This window comes from Podarcis cretensis (assembly GCF_951804945.1).
Source record: "Podarcis cretensis genome assembly, chromosome: 4".
NCBI classification, from domain to species: Eukaryota; Metazoa; Chordata; class Lepidosauria; order Squamata; family Lacertidae; genus Podarcis; species Podarcis cretensis.
Window position 1 is genome coordinate 37,785,453 of NC_137173.1, and position 13,833 is coordinate 37,799,285.

General features: G+C 39.7%; 1 protein-coding gene across 9 annotated transcripts in view; it reads left to right on the top strand.

Annotated features, from left to right (window-relative positions):
- BBX (BBX high mobility group box domain containing) overlaps window positions 1-13,833 on the top strand; it is a 124,800-nt gene that overhangs the window by 76,521 nt on the left and 34,446 nt on the right. For all 9 annotated transcript variants that reach the window (XM_079974367.1, XM_079974371.1, XM_079974369.1 and 6 more), the window contains 4 exons: window positions 1,667-1,837; window positions 3,168-3,410; window positions 7,185-7,383; window positions 9,298-9,365. In XM_079974367.1, coding sequence (XP_079830493.1) covers window positions 1,667-1,837; window positions 3,168-3,410; window positions 7,185-7,383; window positions 9,298-9,365 — 681 coding nt within the window. The remainder of the gene's footprint in view (window positions 1-1,666; window positions 1,838-3,167; window positions 3,411-7,184; window positions 7,384-9,297; window positions 9,366-13,833) is intronic.

The window sequence follows — 13,833 nt, forward strand, 5'->3', positions numbered from 1 at the left end:
GAAAACCCTTTCAAAAACCTTACACCTTAACGCAATACCACCATTTATGCTGCCATGTTTCCTTCATTTCACATCCTTGTGAACAAATGGTTTAAGAGAAAGTTGCATGTATGCAAGATAAAGAGTTATGAAGTGCCATTTTTGCAATGTTTTTAGGACTGTTTATTTCCTGGGCCATTTCTTCAGTGTTAATATGTTTATATTTAGCACAAAAGATTTTTAACCTTGAAACACTGTGGGTAATATTTTTCCAGTGCCATGAAGTTCAGTAGGGAAATGAGATACCTTGCTCCAGAGGAATAAATTATAACTTAGTGAAGAAAGTAATGAGCTGCTACCAAACTGTTTAAAGTCACCTGTGTATTGGGGAACTCGTGTAAATATGTTGGGGATGCCCAAATTAAAATACTTCTGATTGCATATGAACAGCAGGTGCATTGAACTTCCACTGAAAAGTTATCCAGTTTTTGAGGAACACAATGATGACCTAAAGTTATAGTTCTAACTTTAGCTTTAAGTATTTTTAAGGGGTTTTTTTTGGTTAGCTCTAGGCAAAAAATCCAGATCATACTGTCAGATGCCATTATCAGGTAAAGCAGAAAACCCTTCCACTCCCCAGCCAACTGAATCATAAGCAAGAGCTCCTCTTATAATCCTGCTGCATACATCATCCTTCTGTCTAGTGTGACTAGTGGTGTGACTTGGTTAACTCTGGCTAGTGAATGAGCGGACAAGGAGGCTTTATTGTGAGAGATTAGCATAGAGGAAGTCAGAATGAGGAAGTTACTCAAGCAAAGGTAGAATACTTCTTTCCTTTGATGAGGTTCCTGCTTCATGCCAGCAGATTAAATGGTAATACATCTTTGCAAGGTTGCCTGCATTTCTAATTACAAGGTGAATGCATCCCAGATACCTGAAGATCTTTTTTAAAGCTCAGAGTGTTTTGCGAGTTGAACCGATACAGTGAGAAGTACGCACCACTGGATTCAATAGAACTTGCACTCAGGAAGCCATGTACAGAACTACAGTCATGCTGATCCTAATAAAATGTGTCTTATTCTATATATTTCTGCTCTTTCATGGCAAATCTGTATGATAGATCAGTGGTGGGCAACTGAATCTGGTTCTTCCAAATGGAACATTTTTCTGTCAACAGAGGAAGCATTTTTAAGGGACACTGGTTTGTGGGGAATGGCCTCATGGACCAAACTGGGATACATATTGGGCCTAATTAGTCCCAAGAGCTGAAGATTCCCCACCACTGTGAACACCTGAATTTCCCTTGGAGATGTTGCTATGGGAGCTGTCACGATGAGCTTCTGGGATTCAAAATTTACTACTACACCACTAAGTGCATCTTGAGACATCATAAAAAAGGAAGAAACATCTGTCACAAATCCAGAGATTGCTAGTAGTAATCTGGTAAAACAAATGTGTGCATTCTCCTACCTATTTTGTACTTGGCTGCTCATGCAGATGTTCCACTAAAATCTACAGAGCTTATTCATTCATAACGTAGTAGGACTGCATCTGTAAACATCCTTTGGGTAGCATATTATCTATTGGGGATTGAGATTAATAATTCAGCATTCGGTAGTAAAAGCTGAAAAAGTGTGTTCAACAGCATATTTGTTTTTTATGGGAACATTTTATTTATTTCTGCTAGGTCACAGTAATGAAAGGCAGCAATAGGAATAAAGATCATTCAACAGACGGAGAGGGTACTGGGAAACGACCAAAGAGAAAGTGTCTTCAGTGGCATCCACTACTTGCAAAGAAAATCCTTGACTTTTCAGAAGAAGAGGAGGAGGAAGAGGACGAAGAAGATATTGATAAGGTGAACCTAGGTTGTCAAAAAGTAGAGCTTTAGTATGATATACGTTGGAGATTGGTTGCCTGTGCAAGCCTTCTAAAACCCATTTGGAAATCAAATTCATAGGTTTTTTTAAATATCACTCAGCATGACTATTGTGGTTTGCCCCCATTCATATTGAGTAATATCTAAAAAGAGTATCTTTTCCAAATGTTAGACGAGCCCCACACTGTATCATGCCCTTAGTGGTTAAGAGCGGTAGTCTCGTAATCTGGTGAACTGGGTTCGCGTCTCCGCTCCTCCACATGCAGCTGCTGGGTCACCTTGGGCTAGTCACACTTCTTTGAAGTCTCTCAGCCCCACTCACCTCACAGAGTGTTTGTTGTGGGGGAGGAAGGGAAAGGAGAATGTTAGCCACTTCGGGTAGTGATAAAGCGAGATATCAAATCCAAACTACTACTACTACTACTACTATTCTTCTTCTTCTTCTTCTTCTTCTTCTTCTTCTTCTTCTTCTTCTTCTTCTTTTTCTTCCCAACTCTGTGTGCCCACAGAGTAGTTCATGAATGAAACAACTCTATCCCATTTAGCCATCCAGAAGTTGGTATGCAGATACATAGGTCTTCTGAATAGAGATTTTGAGCTACCATGGGTAATAGCTGCGGATAGGACTATTGTCCATGAATTTGTTTAATCATTTAGTAGCCATTCCCACATTCAGCAAATTCCAAAAGTTAATTATTTGTTGTGGAAATTACCATAAATTACATTATTTTTCATAATAATTCCTTTTTTAAAAAAAATCCCACCCAATGCAACTTAATAAACTTTAAAATAATTAACTTTAAAATAAAAGCATTTAATACCCTATATTTAAAACAGCATTGGGGTAGTAGATATCTCTTTTGCCCATCCACTAAAACAAGTGGGCATGCTTCCATCAACAAAATTGTTCAGTGCAACAATTTAAAGCACAAATCAGTGCAGAACCTTAAAACCATTCAGATCACAAAAGCATTTTAAACAGGAAGACTTTATCTACCTGGTTAGATGGCCATTAATGAGGGTGCAAGACAAGCCTGCCTTGGAAGGAACTTCCATAGTCTGGGCACAGCAAGATAGATTTCTGTCGAACCTCACTTCAGTCTCTGAGTGGAATCTGTCTTTCATCCCACAAAGTGTAAATGCAAAGCTAATGTAATATTATTTGCTCAGACATTTTGCTGAATTGATTGCTTCACTGCAGGGGATTTGCAGGTTTTTAACACAGAATATTAAGTTAGATGTTGGAGCAAATATCTAATAGACACGAGAAATATCCATTACATCTGTAGAATTTTTATTTGTAAAATAGGTCCATCTTCTTGGTGCTGATGGTCTTGAGCACGATGCTGACGAAACAGAAGATGAGGAATCTTCAGAGCAACGAGCTCGCAGGCCGATGAATGCATTCCTTCTGTTCTGCAAACGCCACCGTTCCCTTGTGCGGCAAGAACACCCCCGTCTGGACAACCGAGGTGCTACCAAGATCCTGGCGGATTGGTGGTCTGTTCTAGACCCTAAAGAAAAGCAGAAATACACCGACATGGCCAAGGAGGTACCCAGTGACATTATTGTGCCACATGTTTAAATGGTGAACATTTGAAAAACAGCATCATGCTTAAAATCCCTTCCTCCCCCAATCTGTGTCAGGTTTTGCAAGGGAGAGGATTAAACAAGAATTCAAGAAGGAAAGGAGCTTCGTGACCAAGCTAAACAGTTCAGTTTATACATTTCATACAGTGTTTTTTATATCGTGTTACTCTGACCCGAACTACCTGATTCAAAAAAGCAGGATTACTAAATTTTTACTAAATATACAAATTTTTTGGTCTGGATACCCTCCTTTTACAGAGGCCTGTTCCCATTTTAAAACCCAAAAGGTGTTCCAGCAAATATGTTATAACTGGTTTCTCAAAAGCAAGAGAAATACCTGTTTTACTTTCTAATATTTCCCTTTCCAAATTACTGCTACTGAAACAGACCCAAAGGGTAGATTTATTTTAATTAAGGGTTTTCTTGACGACTAGCTATTTGCTGGTGATATGCTTTGAATTCTAATCAGACTTATTTTTTTTAAAAAAAGAAAAATACCTTGCAACAACTTGAGACATTAGAAGAGAATACTTTTTTTTAACTAAAGCCGATTTTAACTATTTAATTTATCAATAATTTGATAACCTAGACCATCATAACACCTGATTTGGCTCTCTAAACACTAACGCTCATTGGCTACATTCAAATGAAGGGAAACTACTGCATATCAACCTAAGCAAGTTGTGCTCCTTTTTCTGGTTAATTGGCTATAACTTTTTATAGAATACAGATAATTGAACTATCTTTGTTGCATTACATTCTTCATTAAATTTTCTTTCCATTGATATATAATTTCATGGTATTACTCAATAAATGTGGAGTTGTGAGCCATCAAACATCAGAAATACACTTTTTCCAAAAGGTTTTCACAATTTTGGCCAGTAGTGTACCTTCACTGTCAGAGGCAGTATGTCTCTGAATGCCAGTTTCTGTGAATCACAGGTTGAGATTGTGCTGTTGCTTTCAAGTCTTGCTTTTGGGCTTCACTGCTGTGAAACAAATGCTTGAACTCCAGTAAGGAATGATCTCCCTGCAGAATTTATAAAACTCGTATTTATAAAATTCTGCTGCAAGGAATCTCTCCTAAATTAATCTATAAAGGCAGCAGATAAGATCCAAAATACAGCATGCCTTGATAAATAATAAGTCTTTCACCATGCAACTGAAGTTTAGTTCAGGGAAAGCTTCTTGGGGACAGTGTATCATAACTGGTGTGATACAATCAAAAGCCCTCTTTATATTTATTCCGAATCACCCCGTAGTGGATAATGTCTTTAGATATTCTTCTTTATTGATTCAGAATAATAAAAATAGTTTTGATTTGGTTTTTTCAATACTGAAATTAGGGACTTATTATTTCAACTGGTAGTAAAAAATCAACAACAGTAATAATAATGGAATCCAGTAGTGATCTGGAAAATTGGAGAGTTGAATTTATAGGACAAAAATGTCTTTTGGGATTTTTAACTTCCCCTTGAACCTTTGTCAGTGGGGAAGAAGAACAACTGCATAACACTCCTGTGAAAAGTGACAATTAGAAACTTCTAACAATAGTGTGTTGAAAACTGCTATGCCTGTGGCGATATGATTCACACAAACCCTCCCTCCTAGGCTTGGTTCTGAAAGCAAGTCTCACATTTCTCTATTGAAAAGGAACAATATAGCCAAGTGTGTTCAGCTCAGTAACATTCATTCCAAGAATGTGTATGAGACGTGCAATTAAGCATATAATTTTTATTCTTTCTGTAGTTTAGCTGTGCAATAGCAGTAATTATGAACAAAAACTTGCCACTGGGTCCTCTTAACAATTTTTTCCTGGTAAAGCATTGATGAAAATACATACAGGAGAGAGAAGGTTTTCTTTTTAATTGCATTTTAAAAATTGTAGTTATAATTTGGCTTCATTATGAACACTGCCCAGACATAATGCACAGCTTAGAGCGGTGGCCATACAATGTGTCTCTTGGAGCTAGCCCTGAGGTTCAATAAGGCTATTAAAAAAAAAAGATCTTGGAGCAAGCCCAAACTTTTCAAATCTGGTCAACACCCAGCTCTCTATATTGCAACTATTATTTTTAGTATGGGCGAGTGATACAAATATTTATACCTTGTAAGAGTAATTAGGGAAACCTGACAATTTCAATTTCATTAGCTGAATGATCTGCAATGCAATAGCACACAAAGGCTTAAGTTGTTCTTTTACCCAAAATATATTGGATAGGGCTCAGTGCTTCCAACTCAGACTAGACATACTGTAAATGCAATAGGCTATCTTTGTGATCAGGGACGTGGGTGGCGCTGTGGGTTAAACCACTGAGCCTCTTGGGCTTGCTGATCAGAAGGTTGGCGATTCAAATCCCCGCGACGGGGTGAGCTCCGGTTGCTCAGTCCCAGCTCCTACCAACCTAGCAGTTTGAAAGCACGTCAGAGTGCAAGTAGATAAATAGGTACTGCTCCGGCGGGAAGGTAAACAGCATTTCCGTGCACTGCTCTGGTTCTCCAGAAGTGGCTTAGTCATGCTGGCCACATGACCGGAAGCTGTACGCCAGATCCCTTGGCCAGTAAAGCAAGATGAGCGCTGCAACCCCAGAGTCGGCCACGACTGGACCTAATGGTCAGGGGTCCCTTTACCTTTACCTATCTTTGTGATCACGTTGCACAACATTGAGAAACCTTAATCAGGAACATAAGAAGAGCCTGCTGGATCAGGCCAGTGGCCCACCTAATTCAGCAACCTGTACTCACAGTAGCCAAGAGCTGTGGGAAACTTACAAGCAGAACCCGAGAAGAAGAGGAATCTTCCCTCTAAACCACCGCTCTTCAATTAAAATTTGTCAGTCTTGGTCATATTACCAAGATTTCCTAGTCTTCAGGTTGAGACCAAATTTTTCAGTTATTTGTTAAGAAACGAACATTCTTTTTTAAAAATTTGTTGGTATAGTGCAGGTGGTTGAGAAAAATAGTTGAGCCATTGATGCTTTGAGAAATGTTTTTATGGAGTAGCTTGGCAATCTGAGATCATCCATAAACTCATATTTTATAATACAGGTTTTATAGCTTTTCTGATGACAAACATAAGCAATGAGTGCAACCCTGTGCACATTTATATGGGAGTAAGCCCCATTTGACTTGAATCAAAGTAAACATTCAAACTGTTGTATATTGCATATCCCAAAATCAGTACTTTGTAAACCACTTAGGGTTTTGTTCTGTTTTTTACAATTGCCGTATTTTTCGCTCCATAAGACACACCTAGTTTTTAGAAGAGGAAAGCAAGAAAAAAAAATACAGAGCTCGTGAGGGAGAATATCCACCTCCGCTCTGGCTCCTGGCTGCTCTCATGCAAGTCACAGAGCCCCTCGGACGTAGGGAGCTCTAAATAGAATGTTCTAAAGCCCTCTTCCCCCGCCTCACCTCTCCCCACCCCCTTGCGCGGGCGGGGGACGCTCGCATTAGGACACTCGCACGAGCGGCATGCCACGCCCCGCCACTCTGGGAACCAAAGCCCCCAGCTCCGCCGCTGCCAGGGACCACACATTCGCTTCATAAGACGCACAGACATTTCCCCTTACTGTTTAGGAGGAAAAAAGTGTGTCTTATGGAGCGAAAAATACAGTAAGTGGTGTATAAATGTTGTGAAATAAATAACTATGAATGCTAAGTTGTTACATTTCCCCAAGGTTTTGTACAAAACTGTGCTGTCCCTTGACACATTTTTTTCCTTTCCTCTTCATAGTACAAGGATGCATTTATGAAAGCAAACCCTGGCTACAAGTGGTGCCCGCCTACAAATAAACCTGTGAAAACCCAGTCATCTACTGTTACTAACCGGAAAAAGCTGTGGGCTTTCCCATCAGAACCTGCAAAAGATTTGCCAAGTCCGAAAAAGTTAGTGAAGACAGAAGAAATGCCTCAGCTGAATTTCGCAATGGCAGGTTCGTTCGAGATCTCTGTTGACATCAAGCCCCAAGCCTCTGGCCTATAGTACATGACTGAATCAGGCCTAGAAGACAGAGGTTTCACCAAGATTGTACTGTATTTCATTAGAGTCAATGGGAATATTTGTTTTATTATAATCATGTACAGTGGAACCTCGGTTTTCGATCATCTCGGAAGCTGGACAGTTCGGAACCCAAACACTGAAAACCCAGAAGTAATTGCTTCTGTTTTCGAATGCACCTCCGAAGTCGTTTTTTCCAATGGAATTTGCCAACCACCCATTGATCCTCGCTTTTCAAATGATTTGGAAGTTGAACGGTCTTCCAGAACGGATTACGTTCGAAAACCCGAGGTTCCACTGTGTTATTAAAATGGGTTGATTCCTGCAATCATTTTGTAATAGGATGCTATAGGGTTGTAGATATCCTTGAAGCTGTTACTCTTTTGTAAAACATGCCTTCTATATATTTTAATGAGTTATAAGATACATAGTTAGTGGAGCACCTCATTCCAGTAATGACTGCAACATTTGATCCTGTTACATCCTCTTATGGTATGTTCACACAGTGCAAAATACGCAGTCCCTGTTGTGACTGCCTTCCTGGCTATGGGATGGATACAAACTAAATTAGTCATGACTTTAAGTCCCATGATTTCAGTGGGAACTGACTGTGACTAATTACTCAGTGGGATCCAACACCGTGTATACATGGATAGATTATAGTACCTGTCGTATTTTCCTGCATGATCATAGATGGATCATATTGCTGCAACTCTTCCTACCTAGGGCTCTTTTAAGCTACTCAAATCAGCTTAAGTTAGATATTTTGAGCAAAAAATTATACATGAGACATTTCTTGTGTCTTTAATAAGTAATTTCCAAATACTGAAAATATGTTTAACTTTCAATAGCTGCATAAGTAGCAGCACTGGGCATAAATCATGTTTTGCTTCACTGTTAATATCGAATGGATCTCGAGAAGTGAAAGACTCATGATGAGTCTAACCAAATACAAGTTACAATCCATTTGAAAACACAGTCCATTGTGATTGGAAGGAAGGTGTATTTTTGAGTAGCAGGATCTAAAGATACATGTTGCAGGTGATGGTGTGCAAGACTCTGCTTCAGCAGAGGGAGCGGGGGTTAAGCAATGTCTTTTTCAGGCATTCTATCTTAATTTCATGGGGCTAGAAAGTGGAGCCATGTGCCCACCATCACATGCCCATGAGCCCTTTCCTCCTCCTCCGCATTGGCGGAGACATCTGAGGGGAGCATGCTAATTGCATGGGGTTCTAAACAGGGAAACCTATATGAGAGTTTTCATTGAGTCCCATTGTCATACTTCCCTTCCCAACATGGGGGAGAAAGAGACTTGACTGTGATCCCATGCAATCCCATAGTCTTGCTTCAAATAGAAATCATAGAATTGTAGAGTTGGGAGAAACCACTTGGATCATCTAGTCCAACCCCCTGCAATGCAGGAATCTTTTGCCCAATGTGAAGCTCAAACCCACAACTCTGAGATTAAGAGTTTCATGCTGTACCAACTGACAGTTGTATGCAGGAGGGTGCCTGAAGTTTCTTGTGTATATTGTCTACACTTTATTGTAACACTTAAAAGTTACCAGCACTAGACTGAGATTTTCTGAAAAGAGTGACTTTATGAATAGCTTATTGTGATATTATCAAGACTTCCTTCCCACTCCATTTTTTAAAAAGATATATATATATATATGGTGTGTGTGTGTGTGTGTGTGTGTGTGTGTGTGTTGATTCCTTTTAAGTAGTCTTTGTTAAAAGATGTAATCTTTATAATTCCTTTCAGTGCTGTGGCCCAGTATGTTTAAGACCTGCTCAAGCTGGCTCCAAAATAAAACATTTTTATCAATATATTTTTATTCTCTGATAGATCCTACACAAATGGGAGGCCTCAGTATGCTACTGTTAGCAGGAGAACATGCCTTGACTGCACAAGAGGTAAGCAGCTATCTTGCCTGCTTCATCCTTTCATTAATGCAATGCATGTTTGACAGATATGTATAGTAATGTAACTTCTGCTGACAACTATTTGATAGGTTTTGTATCTGCAGCCAGTGACACAGTTTTGCCATTCCGTAGCTATAGAACCTAATCATTTGTGCCAGTTGTACAATGTGAAACACTTTGGTGTCAAGTACAGTGGTACCTCCGGTTGTGGACAGGATCCGTTCCAGAGCTCCGGTCGGATTCTGAGGTTTCTGCAACTGGAGGTGCCTGTTCTACGCGCGCAGCGCGATAGAGCACTACTGTGCATGTGTGCGCGGCGAAACCCAGAAATATACTTCTGGGTTTGCTGCATGTGTATCCCGAAGGATACGTAACAAGAGGGGCTCGTAAGCAGAGGTACCACTGTATTGCAGAATGAAGTCCTTTATATCTAAAGAGTTTCTAGTAAAGAGGAACTATAATCAAGAGGATGTATCTTGAGTCAAACTGTCTGTGAATGTAAACAGTTCTGTGAACTTAGAAGTCCCAGCCTTGAGAGCAAAATCCATTTACTTTGTATATTGTCTGATACATATTTGTCCTTCTGCCATTTATAATTTGAATACCATAGAGCAGTGATGGCGAACCTTTTAGAGATTGAGTGCCCAAACTGCTACTCAAAACCCACTTACTTATTGCAAAGTGCCAACACGGCAATTTAACCGTATATCTCATTTTTTCTGTGTGTTTCACGTTTCTTCTTTATGACTGCTGTTGTAATAAATAATCCTTCATAAAAGTTACTGCATTAAATTATTTTTCTATTGATATATAATTTTGTGGTATAACTCAGTGCTTTTTTCAAAAAATATGTTTAGGGGTACACTCAGTTTTACTCAAGAAAAATCACCACCGGGGGAAAAATAAATACAGTTCAAATTGGGGGAAATAAATACGGTGAAATTCATCTACTGTTAAATTCACAAAATGTTCAGAGGTATGCGTCCCTTTGCGTCCCCACAGAAAAAAAGCACTGGTATTACTCCAGAACAAAGTGGTGCTATGAGCCATCAAACCTTGGAAATACAGAAGGTTTCACAATTTTGGCCACTAGTGTACACTGGAGGGCTGTACTAAGAGCCACCCTCTCCCAATCTTTAATATAAGATAATAATGATTGTCTGTGTGTGCACATACAAATATATATAAATAAATAAACCCAGCCAGATGGGTTTTATTATTATTATTATTATTATTATTATTATTATTATTATTATTTGCTATTTTTTTGGCTGCCGTTTGATGGCTTACTCCATGGAATGAATTTTTCTGTTGGCTTCTGCAGGAAAGCCCAGAGAACATGTAAACCCAGCAGCCCCTTCTTATGTTGCTGTCTTGATATGCTTACTGACCTGGGAGTTAAGCCCTGCTGAACTCAAGGCAGCTTACTCCTGAGTAGGAAAAACAGACTGGCAGAAATCAATGCCTGCTCAGCCCCTCTTTCACTCGCCAGGCCCTGGTGCCACATGCTTTGGACGGCACATCCAAGCCCTCCCGCCCCCCCCCCCCGGCATGGAAGCTACAGCCCTGCTGGGGCGTTGGTGTGCGTGCCCACAGAGAGGGCTCTGAGTGCCCTCTCTGGCATGCATGCCATAGGTTTGCCACCACTGCCATAGACTATTTAGAATAACGTGACGGATTATTTGGTAGCATTATTTTAAATGCAAAAAGCATTTAAAAATATAGTTTACATGCTATTAGATCCCACTTTCCTAATCAACACAGGTAACTCAAAGCTACTTAAAATACCGTTGTAACAAATAATTTTAAATACATTATCTCAGTGATAATCATCATCATCAAACATTTACTGGCATCACTTACAAACATTCAGAATAAATAAGCCAGTGCGATCTCTTCGCCATTTACTCAGTAATATTTACTTCACTACTGCTAAGGTGTTGTATCATTACCTCCCATTTTTCAAGTGCGGGTTGGGACATTGCCTACATGGCAGCACACTTGAGCCTAGAATCAGGAGTGTTGGGCTCACAGCTCATGAAGTTCACCACCGTACCAGAGCAGCTCAGTTTAAAGTAGCCATCTGCCTGTTTACATTTCACCAGCTTTGCAATACAAAATGTATTAATCTGGCAGCTTTTAGCACATACATGTTGAATTTCTGTAAGAAGTAGAATGTGATTTTGTACTGGTAGTGGCAAAAGAGTATCATGGTTCAATATACACACAATAACATCTTGTGCTTCAATAAATCAATCATTTATTTATTTATTTATTTATTTGTATGCCATGTTTCCAAAGTTAAAACATGTTCTAGGTGGCTTTTTAGAAACTACAGCACTACAAAGATAACAAAAGTAGTCATAAACAAAACATCAAAAAGTACACAGACTGAACAATTTCCACATAGAGCATAAGATACAAAATAAAGATACAAAAAGACGACAGCAACAGCCCCCATAAACAACAAAACCCCATAAACAATGCCCCAGCCCAAGATTCTGTTTGGCAGCTTCAGCTTTTATAGCTGGAGTCAACCGGGCCTTGTCTCTCAGGCCAGGTGGGAAAAGGCCTACAAGGCAGGGAGCAGATCTTGCAGGGCTCAAAGCAAAGATAATAATAATAATATAAGAATAATTTATTATTTATACCCCGCCCATCTGGCTGGGTTTCCCCAGCCACTCTGGGCGGTTTCCAACAAAATAATAAAATACAATAGTCTATCAAACATTAAAAGCTTCCCTAAACAGGGCTGCCTTCAGATGTCTTCTAAAAGTCTGGTAGTTGTTTTTCTCTTTGACATCTGGTGGGAGGGCGTTCCACAGGGCAGGTGCCACTACCAAGAAGGCCCTCTGCCTGGTTCCCTGTAACTTGGCTTCTTGCAGCGAGGGAACCGTCAGAAGGCTCTTGGCACTGGACCTCAGCGTCTGGGCAGAACGATGGGGGTGGAGACACACCTTCAGGTATACTGGGCCGAGGCCATTTAGGACTTTAAAGGTCAGCACCAACAATTTGAATTGTGCTCGGAAACATACTGGGAGCCAATGTAGGTCTTTCAAGACCAGTGTTATGTGGTTTTGGCGGCTGCTCCCAGATGGTCTCTTAAGCAACTTTTTATGGACTACAGGCCACTTCATCAGATGAAAATTATTTGAATAACTTGCTGGTCTGTGGGGACAGGGGAACATTTGCAAACCTAAGATTTAACTTGAATCATTTTACTTGTAGCTTATATAGTCTGTCCTTCATTTATACAAATACCAGGTACAGAGTATAAACCAAAGCAACCAGAACAGTAAGCCATTCTGAACAAATAAAGACTGCTAAAAACAGCATAATAAGCGAATCAGCAGCTTAAAATGCCTGGGCAAATAAATAAGTGTTAACCTAGTGCTGGAACAATGACCACATCAGCCAGGCAGACTTCTGAGTGGAGGGCATTTGTGACAGCTTATGTAGCCATAATGCCATGAGTAGGAAGTAACATGGTGCTTGTTAAGCCCTTGTTTGCAAGCCTGGTGTGTCTACCAGCCATTCTGACAAATTTCTTATGAGAAATCCACTTTCACAGCTCCTTCCCAAAACATTCTGGGCAGACATTTGGCTGGCAAGTGAAGCATGCAGTGGTAAAAAAAACCAAAAAAACCCTTTTCATTTTCTTCAAAGAATAATCAGGCAGACATTAAGGAGGCAGTGTGTGTTTGAGTGTTAAAAGCAGACAGAAGGCCATGTTTGCTATCTTTTCTTTGCATTTAATAATACATGGGCAAGTATTATTCTGATACATTGACTTCGTATTTCTTAACGCTTAATCTGATTGCATTAATGATATTCATCTTCTCAAGAGTTGTATTAACAGTTGTTAACTACGCTGAATTTTTAGGAATCTCTTATTGCCTCATGATGTGAGTGTGAATGCGTTATATCGTGTCCCAGCCATGAAAATGAAATGTAGAATCAATGCTGGTGTTTGCACACTTGTTAAGTGTCAAGTATGCCATTATACTCTTAGAACAGATTATATTACATGATTTTATAGGGCATTTTTCTGCATTTAGCTCATCACAAACTAATTTTTCCCTTAATGAATGGATGGACAAATGAAAGGTGATCTCTTATTGTCATTTCTTACTTGGTTCCTCCCTTCAGTCTTTAGTGATTTCCATTTTTCTGCATACCATACCAGTGGCTGCTTTGTGCTGGCAATGCTACTAAAAAGGCAAATGGCGACTCGTTTGCATATGTACCTGCCTGCCTTCCTGCAGGGAAGCATCTAATGCCCATCCTTCCCATTTCTGATCTCTTTTTCATTTTAAATTCTGCGGCTCTTTCCACGCTCCTTATTTTACACGTATTTCTCTATCCCTTCTCTTTTCTAAAATTGGCTTCTGTTTCCCTAAAGCATTCTGTTTAAATTTCTTTTGGCTCACGGTGCTTTTGTACACTTTCTCCTCCTTAA